Source organism: Myodes glareolus, chromosome 5 (assembly GCF_982192425.1).
Source record: "Myodes glareolus chromosome 5, mMyoGla1.1, whole genome shotgun sequence".
Classification (NCBI taxonomy): Eukaryota; Metazoa; Chordata; class Mammalia; order Rodentia; family Cricetidae; genus Myodes; species Myodes glareolus.
Genome location: NC_142030.1, coordinates 23,223,314 through 23,244,730, shown reverse-complemented (window position 1 = coordinate 23,244,730; position 21,417 = coordinate 23,223,314). Strand labels below are relative to the sequence as shown.

Sequence of the window (21,417 nt, the reverse complement as noted above, 5' to 3'; positions counted from 1 at the left end):
GCCTTCAGCCAGGCTTAGGTCAGGACAGGACCCTGGGACTGCACTCTTGCATTGCTGCAATACTGCCCCCACTGTCAGTCTAGTCAGTAAGCTCACACTAGCTCAGGTCAGCTGTATCTGTGCATATTGCCATCATGGTCTTGATCCCATTGCTCATTGCTCCTCCCTCTCTTGGGATGGTCTCTGGAAGCTTGGCCCAGTGCTTAGCTGTGGATCTCGGCATCTGCTTCCATCAGCTGCTGAATGAAGGTTTTATGATAACAGTTAAGTTAGTCATCAATCTGATTACAGGGGAAGGTCAGTCAAGCACCCTCTCCACTATTGCTTAGGTTCTTAGCTGGGGTCATCCCTGTGGATTCCTGGGAAATTCCCTGCTGCCAGTTTTCATGATGGCCCCAAAATGGCTCCCACAATCAAGATATCACTTTCCTGGCTCTTCTCCTCTCTCCTTCCCTCATCTCAACCATCCCACTCTCTCATGTTCTCCTCCTCCCTCTCCTTTCCTCCTGTTCCCCTTCTTCCCTCCCCTCCCTTAATGATCCTAATTTTCTCAGGAGAACTTGTCTATTTCCCCTTACCAGAGGAAATCCATGTATATCTCTCTTAGGGTTCTTCTTGTAACCCAGCTTCTATCCTTTGCTTTACATCTAATAATCACTTAAGAGTGAGTACATGCCATGGTTGTCTTTCTAGGTCTGTGTTACCTCACTCAGGATACTTTTTTTTTCTAGTTCCATCCACTTGCATGCAAATTTCAAGATGTCATTGTTTTTTTAACCACTGAGTAGTACTCCATGGTGTAAATGGACCACAATTTCTTTATCCATTCTTTGGTTGAGGGGCATTGTTTCAAGGTTCTGACTATTATGAATAATAATGCTACTATGGACATGGTTGAGCAAATGTCCTGGTGATATGAGTGTGCATCCTTTGGATATTTGCCTAAAGTGGTATTGCTGGGTCTTGACATGAATTGATTCCCAATTTTCTGAGAAACCATACTGATTTCCAAAGTGACTGTACAAGTTTGCATCCCACCAGTAATGAAGGAGTGTTTCCCTTACTCCGCATTCTCTCTAGCATAAGCTGTCATTGGTGTTTTTTATCTTAGTCATTCTGACTGGTGTAAGATGGCATCTCAGAGTCGTTTTGATTTGCATTCTCCTGACGGCTAAAGATGTTCAATAATTCCTTAATTATGTTTTGGCCATTTGAGATTCTTCTGTTGAGAATTCACTGTTTAGATCTGTACCCCTTTTTGAATCATTTGATATTTTAATATCCTGTTTCTTGAGTTCTTTATATATTTTGGAGATCAGTCCTCTGTCCAGTGTGGGGTTCGTGTAGATCTTTTCCTATTCTGTAGTCTGCTATTTTGTCATATTGATTGTGTCCTTTTCCTTACAGAAGCGTCTCAGTTTTAGGAGGTCCTATTTATTAATTGTTGTGCTCAGTGTCTGTGCTACTGGGTTCATATGCAGGGAGTTGACTCTGTGCCCATGCATTCAAGGCTACTTCCCACTTTCTCTTCTATGAGGTTCAGTGTGGTTGGTGTTATGTTGATGTATCAGATCCATTTGGACTTGAGTTTTGTGCAAGGGGATAGGTGTGGTCTATTTGCTTTTTTCTACGTGTTGACATCCTTTTATGCCAGCACTATTTATAGAAAATGCTTTCTTTTTTCTATCGTATAACTTTAGCTTCTTTGACAAAAATCAGTTGTGCATAAACATGTGGATTTATATCAGGGTCATCAATTCAACTGGTCAATCTGTCTGTTTTTATGCCAATACCAGCCTGTTTTCATTACTATAGCTCTGTAATAAAACTTAAAGTCAGGGATTGTGATGCCTCCAGAAGCTCCTTTATTGTAGAAGATTGTTTTGGCTATCCTGTGGTTTTAGTTTTTTCATATGACGTTGTGTATTGTTCTTTCAAGGTCTATGAAGAATTGTGCTGGGATTTTGATGGGGATCGCAATGAATCTGTAGATTGCTTTTGGAAAGATTGTCATTTTTATTATATTGATCCTACCTATCCAAGAACATGGGAGATCTTTCCATTTTCTGATATCTTTTTCAATTTTTTTCCTCAAAGAAATTTTTTTTTTTTGTACAGGTCTTTCACTTCTTTGGCAAGCAATACCTCAAGATATTTTATGTTGTTTGTGACTATTGTGAAGGGTGATATTTCTCTGATTTCTTTCTCAGCCCTTTTATCATTTGTGTATAGGAGGGCTACCAATTTTTTTTTGAGTTGATCTTGTTTCCTTTCATAATACTGAAGGCGTTTGTGAGCTGTAGCAGTTTCTTGGTAGAATTTTGGGGTCACTTTTATAATTATAATATTTCCCATTCTTACAAGGCTTATTTTTAACTTTGTTTTTTTTCTTTAAAGACTTTATTTTTATTATTTTTAAACTATTTATTTTTTATATGACTGCCTATACCATCTTTTATTCTCTGGACTTTGCTTTACAAGGTACCTGTATCATTCTCTGCCTAAGTGAGTCAAACCTTAAACCCACTGCACATCTCATGGTGTACTTGAGGCTCAGGCCCGTAAGCAGCTGCGGGGACACACATCTCTGTAATGCAGCCCAAATGGGAGATGGTGGAACTGTGTTTGGCTTTCTTTGTGTGTGTTTGGAAACTCTTTTACAGCTTTGCCACTTCTTATGTGGAAATATGTGACCCCATGCTAGATGCCATTATATGAACAGATTTTTCTTTGTGCTGCCACATTACAAAAAATGACAGAAAGACTTACTATTAATGATTAAACCTTAGCCTTAGCTTACGCTTGTCCCTAACTAGCTTTTATAACTTAAATGAACCCATTTGTACTAATCTATGGTCTATACCATGGCTCATGGTTTTTACCTCTCCTCCTTCACGTCTGACTTCTTCTGTGTTCATCTGGAGACTCTGCCTTACTTCTTCCCAGCACTCTCTCTGTCCAGAAGTCCCTTCTACACCTCCTGCCTAGTTATTGGTCATTTAGTTTGTTATTAAACCACTCATGGTAACATATCTTCACACAGTGTAAAGGAATATCCCACAACATTTTCCTGCTACTGGGTTCCCTTGTCCAGTCTTAATATGAGGGGACTGTGTCCTGGGAAGACTACCCTTATCTGAATAGAAATGGAGTAGGATAGGATGTAGGGGAGAGCTGGATAAGGGAGGGACTGAGAGGAGAGGAGGGAGGGGAGGCTGTCAGGATGTAATATATGAGAGAAGAATACATTTTTAAAAAGGGTGTTGCTGTATCAGGATTCCCAGTCCTAATAATCCAAAAGAATCAAACAGGGCAGCAGAAACCCTTTTGAAATCTCTTATCTCTGAACAAAAGAATTCACAATGACACCCAAGCATGCAATAAACATAATTTATTTTCCTTTCCCATGTCATTAGCATTCTAGCTACTAAGCAATATTTTTTCTGTGCATGTGAGTCCACAGACTGGAGAAGTCTGGGTCCCACTCCACAAAGTTCTCAACGGTAGAACAGAAGCACGGCTGCTTCAGTTATCTCCCGGCTACTGCTGTACCCACTGTGAGTTCCATATCCATTCCAATCAAATGCAGAGAAGTCACCACACTGCATGGGGTTACCTTCTGGGAAGTATCCACCTCCACCAATGCAGTGCTGGAAAACGGGGAGAAAGTAGCAATGAGAGGTGTTACAGTTCGGATATAAAGTTCCCTATCGAAAAATGTTAGATACTGAAGACCTGATTCACAAGATAAGTAACACTCAAAGGCAGAACATTAGGGAAGGGACTAAATATGAGGACCCTGCCTTCATCATTTAGTTAGTTACTAAGGGAGTCACTGTTTTGAACTGACTATTTGAAGGTGGTGAAGCTGGGGATGGGGTGGGGTCACACTGAAGGAGTGAGTGGCATGCTTTGAAGAGTATCTTGCTCTGGCCTTTCCTGACTCCTTGCCAGTATGAGGTGATCCATCTTGCTCTGATATGACTTTCTTGCATGATATTTCTACCCCACTATCGATTTAAAAGCAATAGAGCCAAATGACCACAGGTTAAAATCTCAAAACCGTCAAGATAATGAAGCCTTTTGTCTTAGTCAGGGTTACTATTACTGTGATAAAACATCATGACCAAAGCAACTTGGAGAGAAAAGAGTTTATTTGACTCATCCTTTCACATCACTGTTCATCATTGAAGAAACTCAGTGGGGTTCCTGGTGGCAGAAACTCAAGCTGAGGCCACGGAGAAGTGGAGTTTTATGGCTTGCTCCTCAAGGCTTGCTCTTCTGTTTTCTTACCGAACTTAGGGCCACCAGCCTAAGATTGGCGCCACCAGCCTAAGATTGGCACCACCCAAAATGGGCTGGGACTCCTTCTTTAATCGGCAATTAAGCACATGCTCTACAGGCTTGCCTTACAGCCTGATCTTATGGAGGCATTTTCTTAATTGCGGTTCCCTTATCTCAGATGACTACAGCTTGCATCATGCTGCCATAGGTCTAGCCAGCACACTTCTTTCCATATATTGCTTCTCTCTGGTATTTATCACAGGGGTAAAAGCTGGCTAATACAGCTAATGAGCCCAGAGACATCTCAGCCAAGTTCAGTGTGACTCCTTGTCCCTCATCAGACTCTCTTTTGGCAGTATTGATCTATTTGAACCATAACCCCTCCTTCCTTTGGTTTTAGTGGCATCATTATCTCTTTCTACCTTTCCTTCAACTTCTCTGAACCTTTGTTCTCAGGTTCTCTGGCTAGACTTTTCCTTCATGGATTCCTTAAGTGTTACTTCTCAGAGGGACACATTTACAACAGTCTTATACTTTGTGTTATTCCCTTTAGCTTTTGTTATGAACAATTCACTGAAGGTTTTAAATCCTTTTCGCCAATCCAGATGTTTCTTAAGTTTAAGACTTAAAGATTGGACTGCCAATTAGAATCACTACTCGGGGTCTTCACATTCCACATGGCAACAAACAAACAAACAAAAGCACAGCTACTTACAACCACACATCACTTAAAATGGGGATTTTTGTTGGGAAATTCTTTGAAAGTTTTGTCATTGTGAGCATCATAGGCTGTGCTTACACAATCTAGAATGACTATGATGCTTGTAGACAATTCAAATCTTGTGGGATCGCTATCACATTCAAAGTTCATCAATGATCAACGCATGTAACATTGGGACTGGAGAGATAGTTCTGTGTTTAAGAGCACTTGCTCCTGTTGCAATTGACCAGGTTTGGGTCCCAGAACTCATATGGGGCTGACAATATGTAACTCCAATTCCACTGTAACTCCAATTCCAGGGTATAGAATGCCCTCTTCTGGCTCAAGGGCACCAGGAACTCAAGTAATACACATGCATACATATGTGCAGGTAGAACGTTCAAACATATAATATAAAAATATCCGAAACAAGGCAAAAAAATCTCACCCAAACAAGCTAGTAACATAGGGGCTGGTGAGATGGCCCCAGGGTTTAAACATCTTATGACACTATCAGAGAATGAAATTTAAGATCCCAGCTTCCTTATCAGATCCCAGCACACAATCAAAAGACTTTATCTTCAGTTTCCAGGAATCTACTGTGTCCTGTTGAACTCTGTGATCAGTTGAATACGCATGTACGTGCATACAAATGAGTTTTGTATAAACTCATAAAACTCATATTTGTATAAAATAAGTGTTTTAGAAACCTAGCATCATATGACTATATATCCCTACTTGATCATAAACATATTCATAAACATATCATAAACATATTCAGCATCCAGACATCTTGGCTTACTATATGATGTTAACCTACTCATATGCAAACGATGGAATTATTCAAAATGACTTTTCCTCACATTCTCTGTGTTAAATTATTAATAAATTTAAAATCATTGGAACTTATTAGTGCCCACCCTTGCTCCAAATTTCCATCACACTTCATCAGACTCTCATTTGGACCATGGAAGCCATCCTAATGCTTATTTCCTTATGCTTAGATTTCCCCCCAAGAGAATCTGTCATCACTAGGCCACAGTGTCATTTCTGGAAAAAAAAAAAGAATTCTCTGAGGAGTGGGTGGGGGATGGGGAGAGAGGAAGGTGGCAGGGACCAGGAAGTGGGGAGGGAGAGGAAACTGGGATTGGTATGTAAAATAAAAAAGTTTGTTTAAAAAGGAAAATAAGAATGCTCAAGTCTATCTTATGTGCTCATCCCTTGTACAATCCAAAAACCACTGGTGTGATGTAAAAGTTGTTTCTTGATCTTTTCATTAACATTGGACATTTCCAAAATGAGTTCTTCCAGTATCCCATATTCGTGTTACATACCAAAATAGAAGCAGCTTGCTACTCTCTCAACACCACATGCTCTCCCTATTTCATCACTGCACACCACAGTCCCAAGGTCCACCTTGACCAGAAGCTGCCTCATCTTGACCAGGTGAAGGACACGCTAATGACCGAGGAATGAATGGACACTGAGATCTTCAGGATCACCTGCCAGGAGCTGACAACCCTTTTCTCAGATTGTTACTTTGAGGAGGTCTGGATCCCAAAAGAACATGCTATTTTTTTTAGATGGGGTCTTACTATGTAGGTCTTATTGGCCTGGAACTCACTATGTAGAACAGGATGGCCCCAAACTCACAGAGATCTGCTTGTCTCTACCACCTGAGTGCTGGAATTAAAGATGTGTATCACCATGATTGGCCAGAACATTCTAACTCGTTACAGCTTTCCCTATGGCCAGTGTGCCTTTGTCACAAATTATTAGAAAGAAAATAAAACAGTATGAATCTAATGATCACATGCTTCGGGGGGCATCATATTGCTGCAGTGGAATTTAGTGCACCTGCCTTGGCACTTAGTTGATATACCAACATCCAACAAGAGAAATTCCTTGTAATAGGGAGGAGAATGGCCTGGGTGAGGTTTACCAGATATCCAGGACTCTCCTAGTCACTACTTAAAACTGAAAATCTGTACAAACACTGGAAAGGACTAGATAGGATGTGTTTTACTCTAAAAGCTAAATCCTGGATGGGGAGTGACTCCCTAGCAATCTTAGCCCCCAAAGGCTCCCACAGGACTTCCTGATTGCAAGTGTCATCCTGACTCGAGGTAATGAGTATTTTATCCTAAAGGCTAAACAGACAGTCATAGTTCATTAGAAGTCTATAATGTCTACTCTGGTTTTCAACAAGACAGAATATCTGTATCTAGATAGAAGCTCTAGTCCCTGAGACAAAGTATGGCACAGGAAAATGTCACATGTTCATAAAGGTGCACACACTAACATGGCTGTCTCCCATACTCAGTATTCACAGATACACTCAGGCAACTTAAGTCTTATTCACGGACTTCTTTGGTCACTACACAGACTCACAAACTCAGTGTTACATCCAGTGACCTTCATTCCAGCACACAAGGCGTTGGCTGCTCCCTCATTATTAAACACTCTGAATTGGATGTATCCTGCTGTGAATTCATCTGAAAACAAAAGACAGGAAACATCATTCAAGGAAAATTCTAGAAATAGCTGTGAGACCAGGGTTTGGTGGTGCTAGGTTCACGATATACAGCTTAAAATATCAGATCCGTTAGGGGAGCCTCACCTACTCCTATTCACAGACCACAAGAGCCAGTTGTTAAAAGGCTCCCCATCTGCCAGAGCTTGAATGGAGAAATTTCTGATACAGCAAGGTCTCTACTGAATATCTCCTGGGGTTTGTCACAGCAGTTGGTAAGTGCATTCACTTTGGTCCTGTTCACATTGACACTGCTAACTTTTCTTTAAAGCCTTACATTCTAAGAATAAATAAGAAGAGCTTTGAATTATACAGGTCAGGATTAACATTTATAAAGGACATGTATCTTACTTGTATTTACATCAAACAACATGTCAGTCACCCCTCAAAACAGAAATATAACACTATTTTTTTTCCTTTTGTTCAGCCCTGTGCACATGGACCTGGTCTGTTCCTAAGAAACCTCTGACTGATAATAGAGTTGCTAAAAGCAGATTCTGGAACCATGCTTCCCCAATGCAAATGCCAACTCTTCTGCTTATTCCCTGTGATCTCAGGCAAGTTCACAGACTTCAGTGTTCCAGTCTCCTAATCTGTAAAATGGGTTAGTGATAGTTGAGAGCCCAAGGGCAATCAACTGAATGAAACAAAACACAAACTCTCACAGAAGAGAAGCAGGCTGTGGTGGATGGTAAATGACTGTTATTTATCACAACTGAGTTTATCACGTGTCCTGCAGAGGATTCAGGAGCATTAGAGACTCACTTTGGCCATTGGGGGAGTAATATGAGGCTGTCTTCTGAGCATCACCAAAGTCATAGATCACAGGTATTGCTGGGCCATTATCAGTAGAACACTTCCCTCCATTATATTTCACTGGGTACTTCTACAAGGAACAAAAGAATCCACTAGGTAAGGATGGCAGCATTGGCACTCACAGGAACATTACCATCTACAGAGAATTAAACGGATCTGAGATTGTTTCCCAACTACTTAGATAAGAAGGAATCCTTTCTAATGTTTCTGTCTCTCTGAAACTCTAGACCCCTTCCTCCTCTTATCTTCTCTTCACTCCCCCTTCTGACTTCTCTCCTCTTTTCCACACACACCTACACTTAGCCTTCCTTGGCTCATTGCTCCTTAGAATAAGGGAAACATGGAACACAACCCACAGAACCCCAAACAACTGCCTTTCTCTCCATACCCATGAAAAGCAGTCTCAGTTAGCAGTTTTGAGTACCTGGTACAGACCAAACAGATTATGACTCATGTTCTGCAGGAAGCCACTGTAGGTGTGGTACCTCAGCAGGGAGCTTTTCCTCCAATTTTGCAGGGGGCTATTGTTGGGCACATGCCAAACCCCCAGGTTCTCAGCCTGGATGTTGAAGTAGCCAGGGTTCTGGAAAACAACCAACACTGAGCCTGACCAGACCAGGAGATTTCACTAAGCAAATACCCTCCTGCACAGTCCTCAGTAGAGCTGATATCTCTGGGCTGCGGGTGGACAGAGGGTCAGCTGTACTCAGATGCCCTCATTTGCAATGGCAGTGGTCCCACCACCACCACCTCCTTACCGAAAAGTGTACTCGGAAGGATTCAAAGTAAGTACTTTTCATTTCTTCAGCCCTGTGTTGAAGGACAACCTTCCCACCTCTCCATGGCATCCTTGAGCTACACTCACATCCTCACACTTTACCAAGTGACTACAGAGCGTACCTACCTTGTAGTCATCACTTGTGGCCCCCTCTGCAGTCCCAAAGGTGTTGTAGTTGGCCCAGTTGCCGTCACCCTCTGGGTAGTCTGCTCTGTTGCCCTGCTGACTGGACCAGCGATCGCCCACCGTGCACTTCCCACGCATGTTGTTCTCGTGTACACTGGCCACCAGGGTCCATCCTCCACCTGCAGTGGTCATGTCACAGAAGGTCTGGTAGATGACACCATTCTTTGTGCGGAGGAAATAGAGGCCATCTGTAGAGAGAAGCAGTCCACAGTCCTGTGTGCAGGCTCATTGTCCATTTCTGTTTTTGGAATAGCTCTAAGATCTACCTGTAATACCTGCACATAGATGTACATGTTCCCAAACATAGACATGTTCATCTATGTAATACTACTACTACTACTACTACTACTAAATCTTTTAAAAGTAAGTTAACTCTTGTACAGCACATATGAACTATGAGGCATGCTAATGAAACAAGGTAGATTACTCAGATGAGGTAACAAGAATTGTCACGTTCATAGATGTAGAAAACAGAGCAGCAGCTCACAGGGAATACAGGAATTTGTTACTTGGTGGCTACAGAATTTCTATTTAAGAAATGAAAACTTTCTGGAAATGGATAGTGGTGATTCATTCCATTGTGAAAGTTTTTATTGCCCCTGAAAACCCTTAAAATGGGTTGTGTCAATTTTTATCCACTATGTACATTTTGCAACATTTTCTATATATAAATAAAGCTGTTCCAGAGGACATAACCTAATTTCCTAGCTGGGTTATGTGTTTGCATTTCTGAGACAGAGTCTTCCCATGTTTACTTGGAGTTTTCAATCCTCTGCCGTAGGCTCCCAAGTGTTAGGATCACAGTAGTTCTTTAAATGCTTCATCACTCACCTTGTGCCCCAGTGACCTCCTGCTTAATTTCCTTGCAGCTTCTGAACAGAGAGGAAGACACAGGATTGGCCCGGCTGTTGGTGTTCGGGTTCTCTTTAACTAGAGAAGATGCAGAGTTTCACTCTCCTGGGACACCCAGCCTCCCCTATCATTCCTCCTAAACTCATACCACGACTTCTCAAAACCTCCCTCTGAGAATCAGCAAGATTTCTAACTAGGAAGAAAGACAAGAGATTTGAAGTGTGGAGAAGTTTGTGTCCAAAGTCTGAAAAGGAGGAATAAAGTGAAGTTCAACTTTGCAGGTAGGAGAAATGCAGGGAGCCTAATGTGTCTGAATCATGGGTAGTGAAGTAGACAGTGCAGAGGGTTGACCAAGAGACCATGGAATAAAAAAAGCTTTGTAATCTTCCCTTAAAGTCATCTGAGAACCTAGAAGTGTGGAAGCAAATAAGAACATTGGGGTCAGAGCTGCTCAGGTGTAAATAGCTCCATGTTTCCCAGTTGAGTATTTTTGGGTTGTATTTACTGTGTCAAGCTTCAGCTCCCCATTGCCTCATATCAAGTTGAAAAAAGAATGCCGTGTGGAGATCAAGTAAGATGGCATTTAGGGACTTGTCTTCTTTCTTAAAACTACAGTGAAGAGGAATTACATATTTTAAAATAGTGTTGAGTTCTTATAAAGAGCAGACTTGAAGAAAACATTCTCCTGGAACAAACAAGGCATTGAATTCACTTGGCATTGAAACCCTTAAGCAAAGATCCCAAGCATAGGGAGTGAGTAGGGTGGGGCAGTTCTTATAGCAGTTTCCCTAGAGCTACAAGTATGGAATCTGCACCAGGACTTACCTTGACAGTCTCATTGCCACTGACCAATTCATTCAAGAAGCAATCAGTACCCAGCCTATATCTCGTGGGCTGTGTTGTATTTACATGTCCAGAAGTACACACACACACACACACACACAGAGAGAGAGAGAGAGAGAGAGAGAAAGAGAGAGAGAGAGAGAGAGAGAGAGAGAGAGAGAAAGAGAAACACACACAAACACATGTGTGTGTATACACATAATTAAACAAATAGAGGCATTTAGTTTTGTAGAATGTGTAAATGAAGATAATTGGGAAATATTAGAAGGAGAAAAAGGAATAGAAAAACAATACAATTAAATTTTTGGCCAACCTGATCTACAGATGGAGTTCTAGGACAGTCAGGGCTACACAGAAAAATCCTGTCTCAAACAACAAACAAACAAACAAACAAACAAACAATAACAAATGTATAATCCCTGGCCCTCAGAGACCCAGGACATGGAAGCAACTCCATCTAGTGTTGATTTCCTTTTAAACTAGGTGGTAATCTGAGGAATCTGGGGTCCTGTATCAGTACTCACATGCACTGCCACTTCTGGCGATCACAATGATAAACAGCAGGAAACCAAGCTTTATCATGGTCATCTAGAGAAAAATAAGAAGAAGGTCACTCTCTATCCAGACCATCTTTTTCCCCATCATAGTCTCAGCTCCTATCTAGTCCCATTTAAAGGCTCCTTCCTTTTCTTAACTCCTTTTTTAAACTCCTTGCATTTCTGGGTCCTAAGGCAGACCTGAGCCGGAGTCCACTTTGTTTCTTCCAGGGACAGCAACTACCTTCCCCTCTATACCTGGCCAGACACTCAGAGTAGCCTGCTGAGTTGAAGTAAGCCTCTCTCTTTCCTCTCTCTCCCTCTCTCTCTCTCTCCTCTCTCTCTCTCTCTCTCTCTCTCTCTCTCTCTCTCTCTCTCTCTGGTCCAAGTGAGGCTCTTGTCCTTTTATGGGAAGAGCCTGGTGAAAATAGCCCAGACTTTACCAGGCTCCCCCTTTCCTGGCACGATGCCACTGCAGGGGCAACTTTTATTTCCTACAAGAAAGTTCTTTGTACAGTGATGACTCATGTGATTAAAGCCTCAATAAGACATATTTAGAAATATCATATTCTAGCACTATTATTAGGCTTGTGAATTTCACTGAATTGTGTATTTTCCAAAAAGGAAATAGATGAGGAGACTTGCAACATTTGACACCCATTTGAATTTTTGTGTGTGTGTGTCTTTCTTGGAAAATTAAAACCAGCAAATATTAAAAAAAATGGCAAATACTTATAATTACCCTTATTTGGGGGGAGTTTACAATGATTAAAAGAGTACATTTTATGTAGCCTAGGCTGGCCTCAATCTCACTGTTCAGGTGAAGATGTCCTTGAACTCCTGATTCTTTATATTCTGCCTCCCGAGTGCAGGGATTATAGACACACACCATAAAACCTAACTATAAAAAGGAAAGTTTAATTACAAAATAGTAAAATAATCATCTAAGAATGAATATAAATGTTTAGTCTGCATAAATTGAGTTCCATACAACCCTCACTATTTGTCCTTCATTTTCTCATAATTACTACAAACTCATAAAATTTTACAATAGACTGAACTTGGGATGAAGTCACGAGGAATCCACCCTAAAGATGCTTTGAGCTTCCTCTATCCCCACTTTTTGTTTCTCCAGCTCTCTGATACCACTTTGGTCTATAATGGAATGAACTTCCTTTCCCTGAGCAATGAAACATTCTCAATACCAAGCTTTATTATAATATCAATAATATTGTAATCATTTGGGAGTCACCTTTGGGTTAAGCTTATAGTTTAAATCATTATATGTTCAAAGGACTGATTTACACAATATAATTCAGATTGATTGGTAGAATAAAATGAAACAAAGGTGTGTAGCTCAGCTGGTAGAACGTTTGCCTTGTATACATGAACTATAGGCTCAAAACCTTGCATCATGTAAACCAGGTATGGTGGGACATGCCTGAAATTCCTGCCCTTGGGAAGTGCAAGTAGGAGGATCGGAAGTTTGGCATTATCCTCTACAACATGGCCAGATGGGAGGACAGCCTCTGGAACGTTAGAACCTAGTAACAAAACAAAACAAAACAAATGAACTGTTCACACACAAATAAACCTGTACATCTTTTAGTGAATAAGTTCAAGGTCATTTTCATCTCTATTTTGAGCTGGAAGTCACCCTGGGCTACAGAAGACCCCGTCTGTACTACTTTATTCCATTGGTTCCTAGATTGCTGCTGTAAGGATGAGTCTTCAGCAGCTCAGCAATTGAAGGGGAGCCATAAAGTCTCCGACTAGTTTCTCAGTTGATATTTCTATCTGAGGGAGTAAAATTTCATTTTGGGGCTGACGAAAAAGCAACACACACACACACACACACACACACACACACACACACACCCCTTTAGGGTCTATCATTTTCTATATCCTCTTTATTCTTTTAAACACCCTTACTGGATTCCCTACACCATGTTCATTACAGAGACGATTTTCTGTATAATGGAAAGATATTGTTACTACATAATCATCATCAAAATGTTTTTCTGAAACAAGTCAACCCCAATACATTTTTTAAGCACATCTGATTGCATTTCCTGAGAAACCCACACTTAGTCAAACACTTATCTTTTAGACTTCTCACAGATCAGGATCCTGCCACCCATAACTGTGTAAATAGGTAGTAACGCTTATAATTGCCAGGAAAACAGGTTACTTGTTTCACTTTTCATATTTAGAACCCTGTCCAGTTATCTTAAGTAACCATCCAATTCTTTACTTTCTACTTACACAAAACCGGCCGTTTAAAGCTTCATTTTAGCTATGTCACATACCAAAAGTCATGAATGCATTTCCCAATATCAAGAAGCACTTGCGTTAACTCCTGGGACTCAATTGTTTTCCTAATCCTTAACTCTTATATTAATATAACCCATTTTTGTTAATCCGTATATCACCACATGGCTGTAGCTTAGTGGGTAAAATTCCCAGCATCTGTGTCTGGCAGTTCCATTGCTTCTCTCTGACTCCACCCTTCTTTCTCCCAGTATTCACTTTTGTTTTCTCTGCCTAGCTCTGTTCTTTTGCCCTATCACAGGCCAAGACAATTTCTTTATTTATTAACCAAAAAAAGCAACACATAGACAGAAGGACCTCTCACACCATGCCACTTTTCCAGAGGTCCCGAGTTTAATTCCCAGCACCCATGTCAGGAGGGTCCAACACCAGTGACCTCCATAGACACCCATTGCCCACATGCATGCACAGACACCCACACACAATTAAAATTGAAATAAAAAGTAAACATATCACTTTATGAAATAAAAACTTTAGAAAGAGACAAGTCTCCAGGCTTAACTGACATATTAGTTTATGTCTTCAAGACCATAAGCTTTTTCTGTTGCCTTCTTGCTTCATCTATGACTGAGTTCAAAGTAGTTGCTACTGTTCCATGCATTGTCACAAAACAAGGAAAAATGGATCCTCCCTTCCTACAGATCTTTTTCATGAGTGAGAAAGCATTTCCTAGGAACTTTTTCATGACTTCCCCACTGACCACAAATAGGTTCTGTAGTGCAACAATTCTTCTTTGGGGAGCAGTAAGATTAAGAGGCCTAAACACTGTCAACCAATTTTCCTACAGTTCTGTAGATCAGAAGCCAAGATGAGTGTACGGCAAGGTTCTTCTTCCAAGCCCCTCTGCTAACCTTGTAGACAATCACCTTCTCACTGTGTTTTCTTATCATAGCCTTTCATTTCTCTGTGTGTATTCCTGATGCCTCCCTCTGGGCTCAAATTTCTTCATCTTTAAAATAGACTATCTGTCTTGAATTAAGAATTGTCATAATTATCTATTTTTCATTGGAGAATATTATTTAAAGATGTCACATTTTTTTTGCTGTGGAACATTTGTTTAATGATGCAAAGACGTGTTGAATTCTTTTATGCTGTATTTGTTTAACTCTGTGAGGCTGTGTTACTTTGCCTGTGTTTTAGACAAGCAATAATAAAGAGCTGAATAGTTGATAGCAAGGCAGGAGAAAGGATAGACAGGACTGGAAGGCAAGGAGAACAAATAGAGGAAGAAATCTGTGAGGAAAAGCAGAAGGAACAAGAGAAAGAGGAGGACAAAGGGGGCAGTCACCCAGCTACACAACCAGCAATGGAGTAAGAAGGAAAGATGTACAGAAACAGCAAAAGGTAAAAGTCCAGAGGCCTTTGTAATTAATTGTAAACAGGACAATTTAAGCTAAGGGAAGGTGGCTAGCAACAAACCAAACTAGGACCAGACATTCATAAGTAAGAAAAAGTCTCTGTGTGTTTATTTGGGAGCTGGGTGACGGGCTACACAAAGAACAAAAGAGTAAAGAGAAATCAAACAACAAATAGCTACAAGTTTTCACTCAATTACCATGTTGAAAAACCTTATCTCCAAACATAAACAAACTGAGGCACTGAACAAGGACTTCTGCATGAAATTACCACAATTCACCCCCCTACATAGCAATTCCTGTAATTACAACTGGCAGGGTGTAAAACACCTGCCTTAAGACAATGACCTGGCCATGGGCCGGATGCTGGTGACTTATACAAAAAGACTCTGGCCTCCATTTTGAAAATAAATCCTAACTCTTGTTTCTAGTATTGACTGACTCCAATCTCTCTCCACACAATTGATTTATCTTTAAGCACAGGGGCTGTACCTTAATCTACTGCTATTTCGACTGTTGATTGTCACTCTGCAGTTACCGCACAGCTTCTCTGGCAGCTCTCTGGCAGCTCAAGCCTCAGCCTGACAGGAATTCTTGTCCTGCAGGCACTGGCTCTGCCACTTCAACTAAAGTTAGTTTTAAATAAATTTCTATCATTGTATTTATAAATAAAACACAAGATTTCAAACCTAGGTGAAAACATGCTAGTTCAGAGAGGTCGAACAGCATCTAGCTAACCTTCTCTCCTTGCCATTGCCTCCCAAAGAGAGCCTATCCCTCAACTCTGCCAAAACAGGAAAAGCAAAGACCCTCAAAACCCCTCCCTACTACTTCCAGAGCATCTCTTTATCTCTTCCAGGTGCCCTCCGATGCTCTGTAATTACTTTCTGTCAATTCGTTGCTAACCCAGTCTCCTGAACTAAGGTTAATTTTATTTAATTAATGCAAATGCAAACTCTGGGTTACCAGTGGGATCAAATATCCCCCAACACCACACTGCTGCCAACAAGGATCCTTATAAAACACAAGGCTTAGCTAAGATTGATGGCCCATAACTGTAATCCTGGCATCTGGGAGGTAGAGACTCAAGGGTAAAGTATTTAAGGTCATCTTGGTCTCCATTGTGAGCTGAAAGCCAGCCTGACCTACAGGACAAAGATCACTATCTGAAAAAAGCAAATCAACACACACAGACACCCAGAAGCATGGACACATAGACATACAGACACACACACCATTCACATCACCACCATGATGATTCTTGTGATCCCATTAAAAATATTATTGTCTAAGCCCCATCTTAAAACAACAACAAAAAAGTCACCCTGTATCAGCTGGGCATCAAAGCCCATCTGTTAGTTGCCTCTCTCTGTGACTTAAGTGATTTAAAACAGGAATTATTTCTTTTGTTTACGGGGCTACAATCTGAGCAGTACATGGAGGGCATGACTCGTTTCTGCTGTGTTTAACGTCTGCTGGCTTGTTCCCATGCTTCCCTTGTCTTTGCTGTCAGGGTGAAATTTCAGGCCTGACTCACTGACACATTTGAAAGCAAGGCAAGCCGATCGCTGGTGGTCAGGGGCTTGTATGCCTCGCAGCTGCTCTCTCCAGTCTTCCTCTTCCTCTCTTTGATCCTCATGTGTCATTCAGGTCAACTTCTTCATGCAGTAGAGTAGAATAAAAGACATTGGCAGTGTATCTGTAGAACCAATGAGTGTTATATCTACTATTGGCAATGATGAGCTGAGCGAGAGCAAGGTCAGGGGACAGACATTATCCCATTTTCCTTTCTTCTTGTTGGAAACCTTGCTGTGCTTTAGACTAAACTTGGCAATATTTGAGTCTCTGCTGTGTGTAGTGAATAGCTGGAAGTTCTGGTGAAGTGAAAACATGATATCAAGAATATTAAAAAAAACTATAGCCTTCGGTTTGATCCCCAACCTTGAAAAAATGGTGTGTGTGTGTACAGAGTTTCTCTGTGTAGCGCTGTCTCTCCTGGAACTTGCTCTATATAACAGGATGGTCTTCAACTCAGACATTCACATGCTTCTATCTCCTGAATACTGAGATTTAAGGTAAAAGCCCTTGTGCTTGACCTTATTTAAATTTTTAGAAACACTTTTATTTATTTATTTATTTCAGTGTGTGTGTGTGTGTGTGTGTGTGTGTGTGTGTGTGTGTGTGTGTGTACATGTATGGAAGGCAGAGGACAATTTAGGAAAGTCAGTTTTCTCCTTCCTCCATGTGGATTCTGGGCATTAAACTCAGGTTTGGTGGTGAGTGTCTTTATCCACTGAATCATCTTATTGGCTCTGTCTATTTTAATTATTGAGACAGGGACTCTTCCTGACCCTGGAGCTTGCCCATGTAGCTAGACTGCTTGTCCAGCAAGACCCAGAGATCCACCATCTCTGCTTTCTCAGAGATGTGAGTCAGGTACACACTGCTGTACTCAATTTTTATGTGTGTGCTGGGGATCCAGACTTTTGCTTGAGTAGTATAACAGCTGAACTTGGCTGTCAACTTGACTACATCTGGAATCAGCTAAAACTGAAGCAGCTGGGCATGCTTGTGATGGATGTTCTTACCGCACCTGCATGGTCTGGAACCACGAGTCTCAGCGGAGAGTGTCCAGGTTGAATGAATCCACAGAGCACGAGGTTGAGGTGGAACAGCAGCTTCTTTATTGTTCTGCTGGGGCTAGCTTTTATACCATGGCACCAAATGAGGAGGGGGCTGCGAAGGGACTGTAACCTGACCTCAGCAGGGATCAAGAAATGGTCACCATGCACTCAAAATTCCTTTCCCAGTTCTAGGAGCAGAGGGAATTTATTATGTTTTCTTTGCAGATAAGCACCTCAAATGGGGACAGGGATAAGTAACTCGGGGCTGCAGTTCCCACAATTCCCCCTACTTTATTTTATAATGAGGGGTCCTGTCTTAGGTCCTGCGAGGGAAGTACCTTCCCTTACCTGTCATTGGGCCCCTGATGCCCTGTCTTAGGTGGGGGGTCTCCTCACAGGTTGCCTGTCCTTGAAGACCCTCATTTTTTCAGCATCTGCAGCCATACCTCATGACTTCCGGGAGAGTCATGGGCCAGACTAAGTAACAACTGACGGTGGACAAGCTCATTCATGGTGAAGGTGTTTAGGACTCGTTTTAAGAGGAGCAGGCCTACTGCCACCCCTACTAGCCCCAAGATCCCCAGGGACAAGGCACCTCCCCATCGCTGTGCCCAACCCCCAATCTGGGCCTTGGTATTCCACCATCCCACAGCAGATACAGGTTTAACAAGAGTTTCATTAATTGCAATAATTTGATGTACCAAAGAGTGGGTAAAGTTTACAAAAGAATCATTCCAAAGCCCCCCAAGGTAAGGATTAAGGCGTTGTACCTCAAAGGACATGTTTTTCACTTTCATAAGGGTCACACAGGCAGAATGATAAAAATGAGAACAAGAAGCTTGTTGCACCATCCACAACACATTAATCTGTTCCTGCAATAAAGCTGTTTGCTGATTTACATTTAACATCCCCAACTGAATATGTGAGTTAATGGTATTTTGAGTCTCTAAGGCCTGGGTAACACAGGCAGCAAGAGTGTTAACAGTCTCTGCAGTAGCTGCATTCTGGGACACGGCGATTCCTACAATGGTGGCGTCTGTGGCTGATATGGCGATTGCTGCGATGACTGCGGCGGTGATTCCAAAGTCTCTTCTCTCTCTCGATACAAGATAAGCTCTCGTCCATCATGCGGGTCTTCTACCACGAGAGGAACCAGAGCAGGAATTCTCACCATCAGCATGGACTCATCCGCCGGGGACCAGCAGTTGCTCAAAAAGCAGGAGCTGGAAGAACAATTAAGGACACCATCCTCCCCAACAGACCCATTAAAGGAGACAAACACAAAGGGAGGCAGAACACAAGCTAGGCTGACAATAGAGAAATTCACTCCCGCTGCATAATTAATCTGGAGGGATGTTTCAAAGATGTCTAATGTGTTCCATCGGGCTGTAGCATTGAAAGCCAAGCCCCTTTGAAGGGTTAAAGGCCTAATATTTGTACATGCATGAGGGCTGCAGAGAAACATGCTGTGAACGTAGGTGAAACTCCTGCCATATTTGGATTTCTATAGGAATAATCAAAGGCCCCTCTCAAGGAGTTTTTAAAAGTAGGTCGGTGACCAAACCACCAAAAATATTTATCTCCCTCCAATTTCCATGGTTCCTTAGGAGCACAATTTCCCCAAGGTAATGGTAAGTACAATCTGAAGGTTTGTGGCATCTTCCAACATAAGGGAGCTGGTCTCGGAGGGGTTGGGAGTCCAGAAACATTTCTTTTAAAATTTATTGGGTAAAAGATATCTCTCAATCCAAAACAGGGATGTCCAGAAGAATTAGAAGAAAAGTCTCCCAGAGAATAATTACTAAGGACCACGTATGGTCCAGAAAGAGAGATACTAGGCATCTCTGAAATATTGCTAATCTTCCGGAAGCAGAGGGCATGGGATATATCAAACGTTAAATTACCCAATGAAGATCTTTCTAATGCTGTATTTGCTGCAGGAGCCCCCGATGTATAATTAGTGGAATAAAAGGATGGAAAAAACAGAGCTTATTTTAGTTACTGGCATCAGTATGTGTAACATGAGGGCCGGCTTGTTGGGGTATCTGTTCCGCCTGGTACCCCACATCCGGCAACTCCCAAGGAAAATCACACACAGGACTCCATAAGATTATAAACTGATTGACTCATTAGGTCAGGCTACTTATTAGCTCTTATAACTTATGTTACCCCATTATCCTTATCTACGTTAGCCACATGGCTCAGTACCTTTTCCAGTGGGGCAGCTTACATCTTTCCTCTCCAGTGGTCTGGGCAGAACTGCGGAGGGAGCTTCCTGCTTTCTAGAATACTCCCAGTCTCTTTGCTCCACCTCTACTTCCTGTCTGACTTTCCTGCCTATACTGCCTGCCTGGCCAATCAGCGTTTTATTAAAATATGATTGACAGAATACAGATAATTCTCCCATACCAAGTATGGGTGGATTCCTCACCAGTGACCATCTCAGGCCTCCCTCGATGTTCTTCACTTGAATCCATATTATCAGGACTAGTAGGGCCTGGCTCCACTGGCCGAACATTCCACTCTGGCACCCAGATGGGTTTTTTGGTTCCTGGAGGGAAGACAGAAATGGCTCCCCTCACCCTAGCCAACACGGGTGTGGGTGATTGCCACTGTCCCGTGATACTATCCTTCCATTTAACCCAACCCAGAGATTGGGAAGGTTTCTGCCAATGTCTTTCCATTGTTGATAGACCTTGTTTATCTACTGTTAAAAAATTTAAAATGCATAAAATTGTAGATAGCTGGGTATTTGGAGAGGTGATATACTCCCTCTTCTTTATTTTACAAAAAAATTGTTTAAGGGTAGCATGCATGTTCTCCACTATGGCCTGTCCTGTGGGATTATGTGGAATTCCAAAGGTATGCATAATTTGATGTTCTTGGCAAAATTTTGCAAACTGTTGGCTGGTATAAGCCAGTCTGTTGTCAATTTTGAGAAAATCTGGGATACCCATATAGGCAAAAGCCTGTAGAAAATGAGCAATAACGTCCTTAATCTTTTCTTCTGAATGTAGGGAGGCATAAATTACCTTGGAATAAGAGTCTACAGAGACATGTAGAAATTTCAGTCTGCCAGCTTGAGACAAATGGGTAACATCCATCTGCCAAAGGTGGTTAGGACGGAGGCCTCGAGGATTAACACCTTCATTGGGGACATTATGAAATGGAGCACAAGGTGGACATTGGGACGTGATTTGAGTAGCTATGGCTAGAGTACAGCCAGAGTGAAACTTTAGAGAAGAGGCATTTAAATGATACTTTTCATGAAGATGACGGGCTCATTGTTTCTCAGAAAGGAACAATGCCATTGGGCAAGTGAGGGAATCTGCAAGCTTATTTCCCTCTGCCAAGGGCCCTGACAGATCAGTATGGGCCCGAATGTGGCCAACAAAGGCAGGAAACACTCTTTGGCATATAAGACTTTGCAGCTGAACCAAAAGGTGGAAAACCTGAGAGGTAGGTAAAATGTATGGCGAGGTTTCCAATGGCCCAACAATCCTTGCCACATATATACTATCAGTATACAAATTGAAGGGTTGATCCTTGAAAAGAGAAAAGGCCATAAGGCAGGCTGTG

At 41.7% G+C, this 21,417-nt stretch overlaps 1 protein-coding gene across 3 annotated transcripts in view; it reads right to left on the bottom strand.

The window, feature by feature from the left end:
• Positions 1 to 3,376: 3,376 nt before the first annotated feature.
• LOC148122004 (intelectin-1a-like) overlaps positions 3,377 to 21,417 on the bottom strand; it is a 154,394-nt gene continuing 136,353 nt past the window's right edge. Inside the window, exons 1-8 of one of the 3 annotated variants that reach the window (XM_087906139.1) lie at positions 11,730 to 11,883; positions 11,517 to 11,580; positions 10,129 to 10,227; positions 9,238 to 9,485; positions 8,758 to 8,916; positions 8,283 to 8,403; positions 7,376 to 7,479; positions 3,377 to 3,650 (exon numbers count right to left, since the gene is read on the bottom strand). In XM_087906139.1, coding sequence (XP_087762265.1) covers positions 3,498 to 3,650; positions 7,376 to 7,479; positions 8,283 to 8,403; positions 8,758 to 8,916; positions 9,238 to 9,485; positions 10,129 to 10,227; positions 11,517 to 11,580 — 948 coding nt within the window. In that variant the 5' untranslated portion in view covers positions 11,730 to 11,883 and the 3' untranslated portion in view covers positions 3,377 to 3,497. Of the gene's footprint in view, positions 3,651 to 7,375; positions 7,480 to 8,282; positions 8,404 to 8,757; positions 8,917 to 9,237; positions 9,486 to 10,128; positions 10,228 to 11,516; positions 11,581 to 11,729; positions 11,884 to 21,417 lie in introns of those variants that run through there. The other 2 variants (XM_087906141.1, XM_087906140.1) reach the window with 2 other exon arrangements.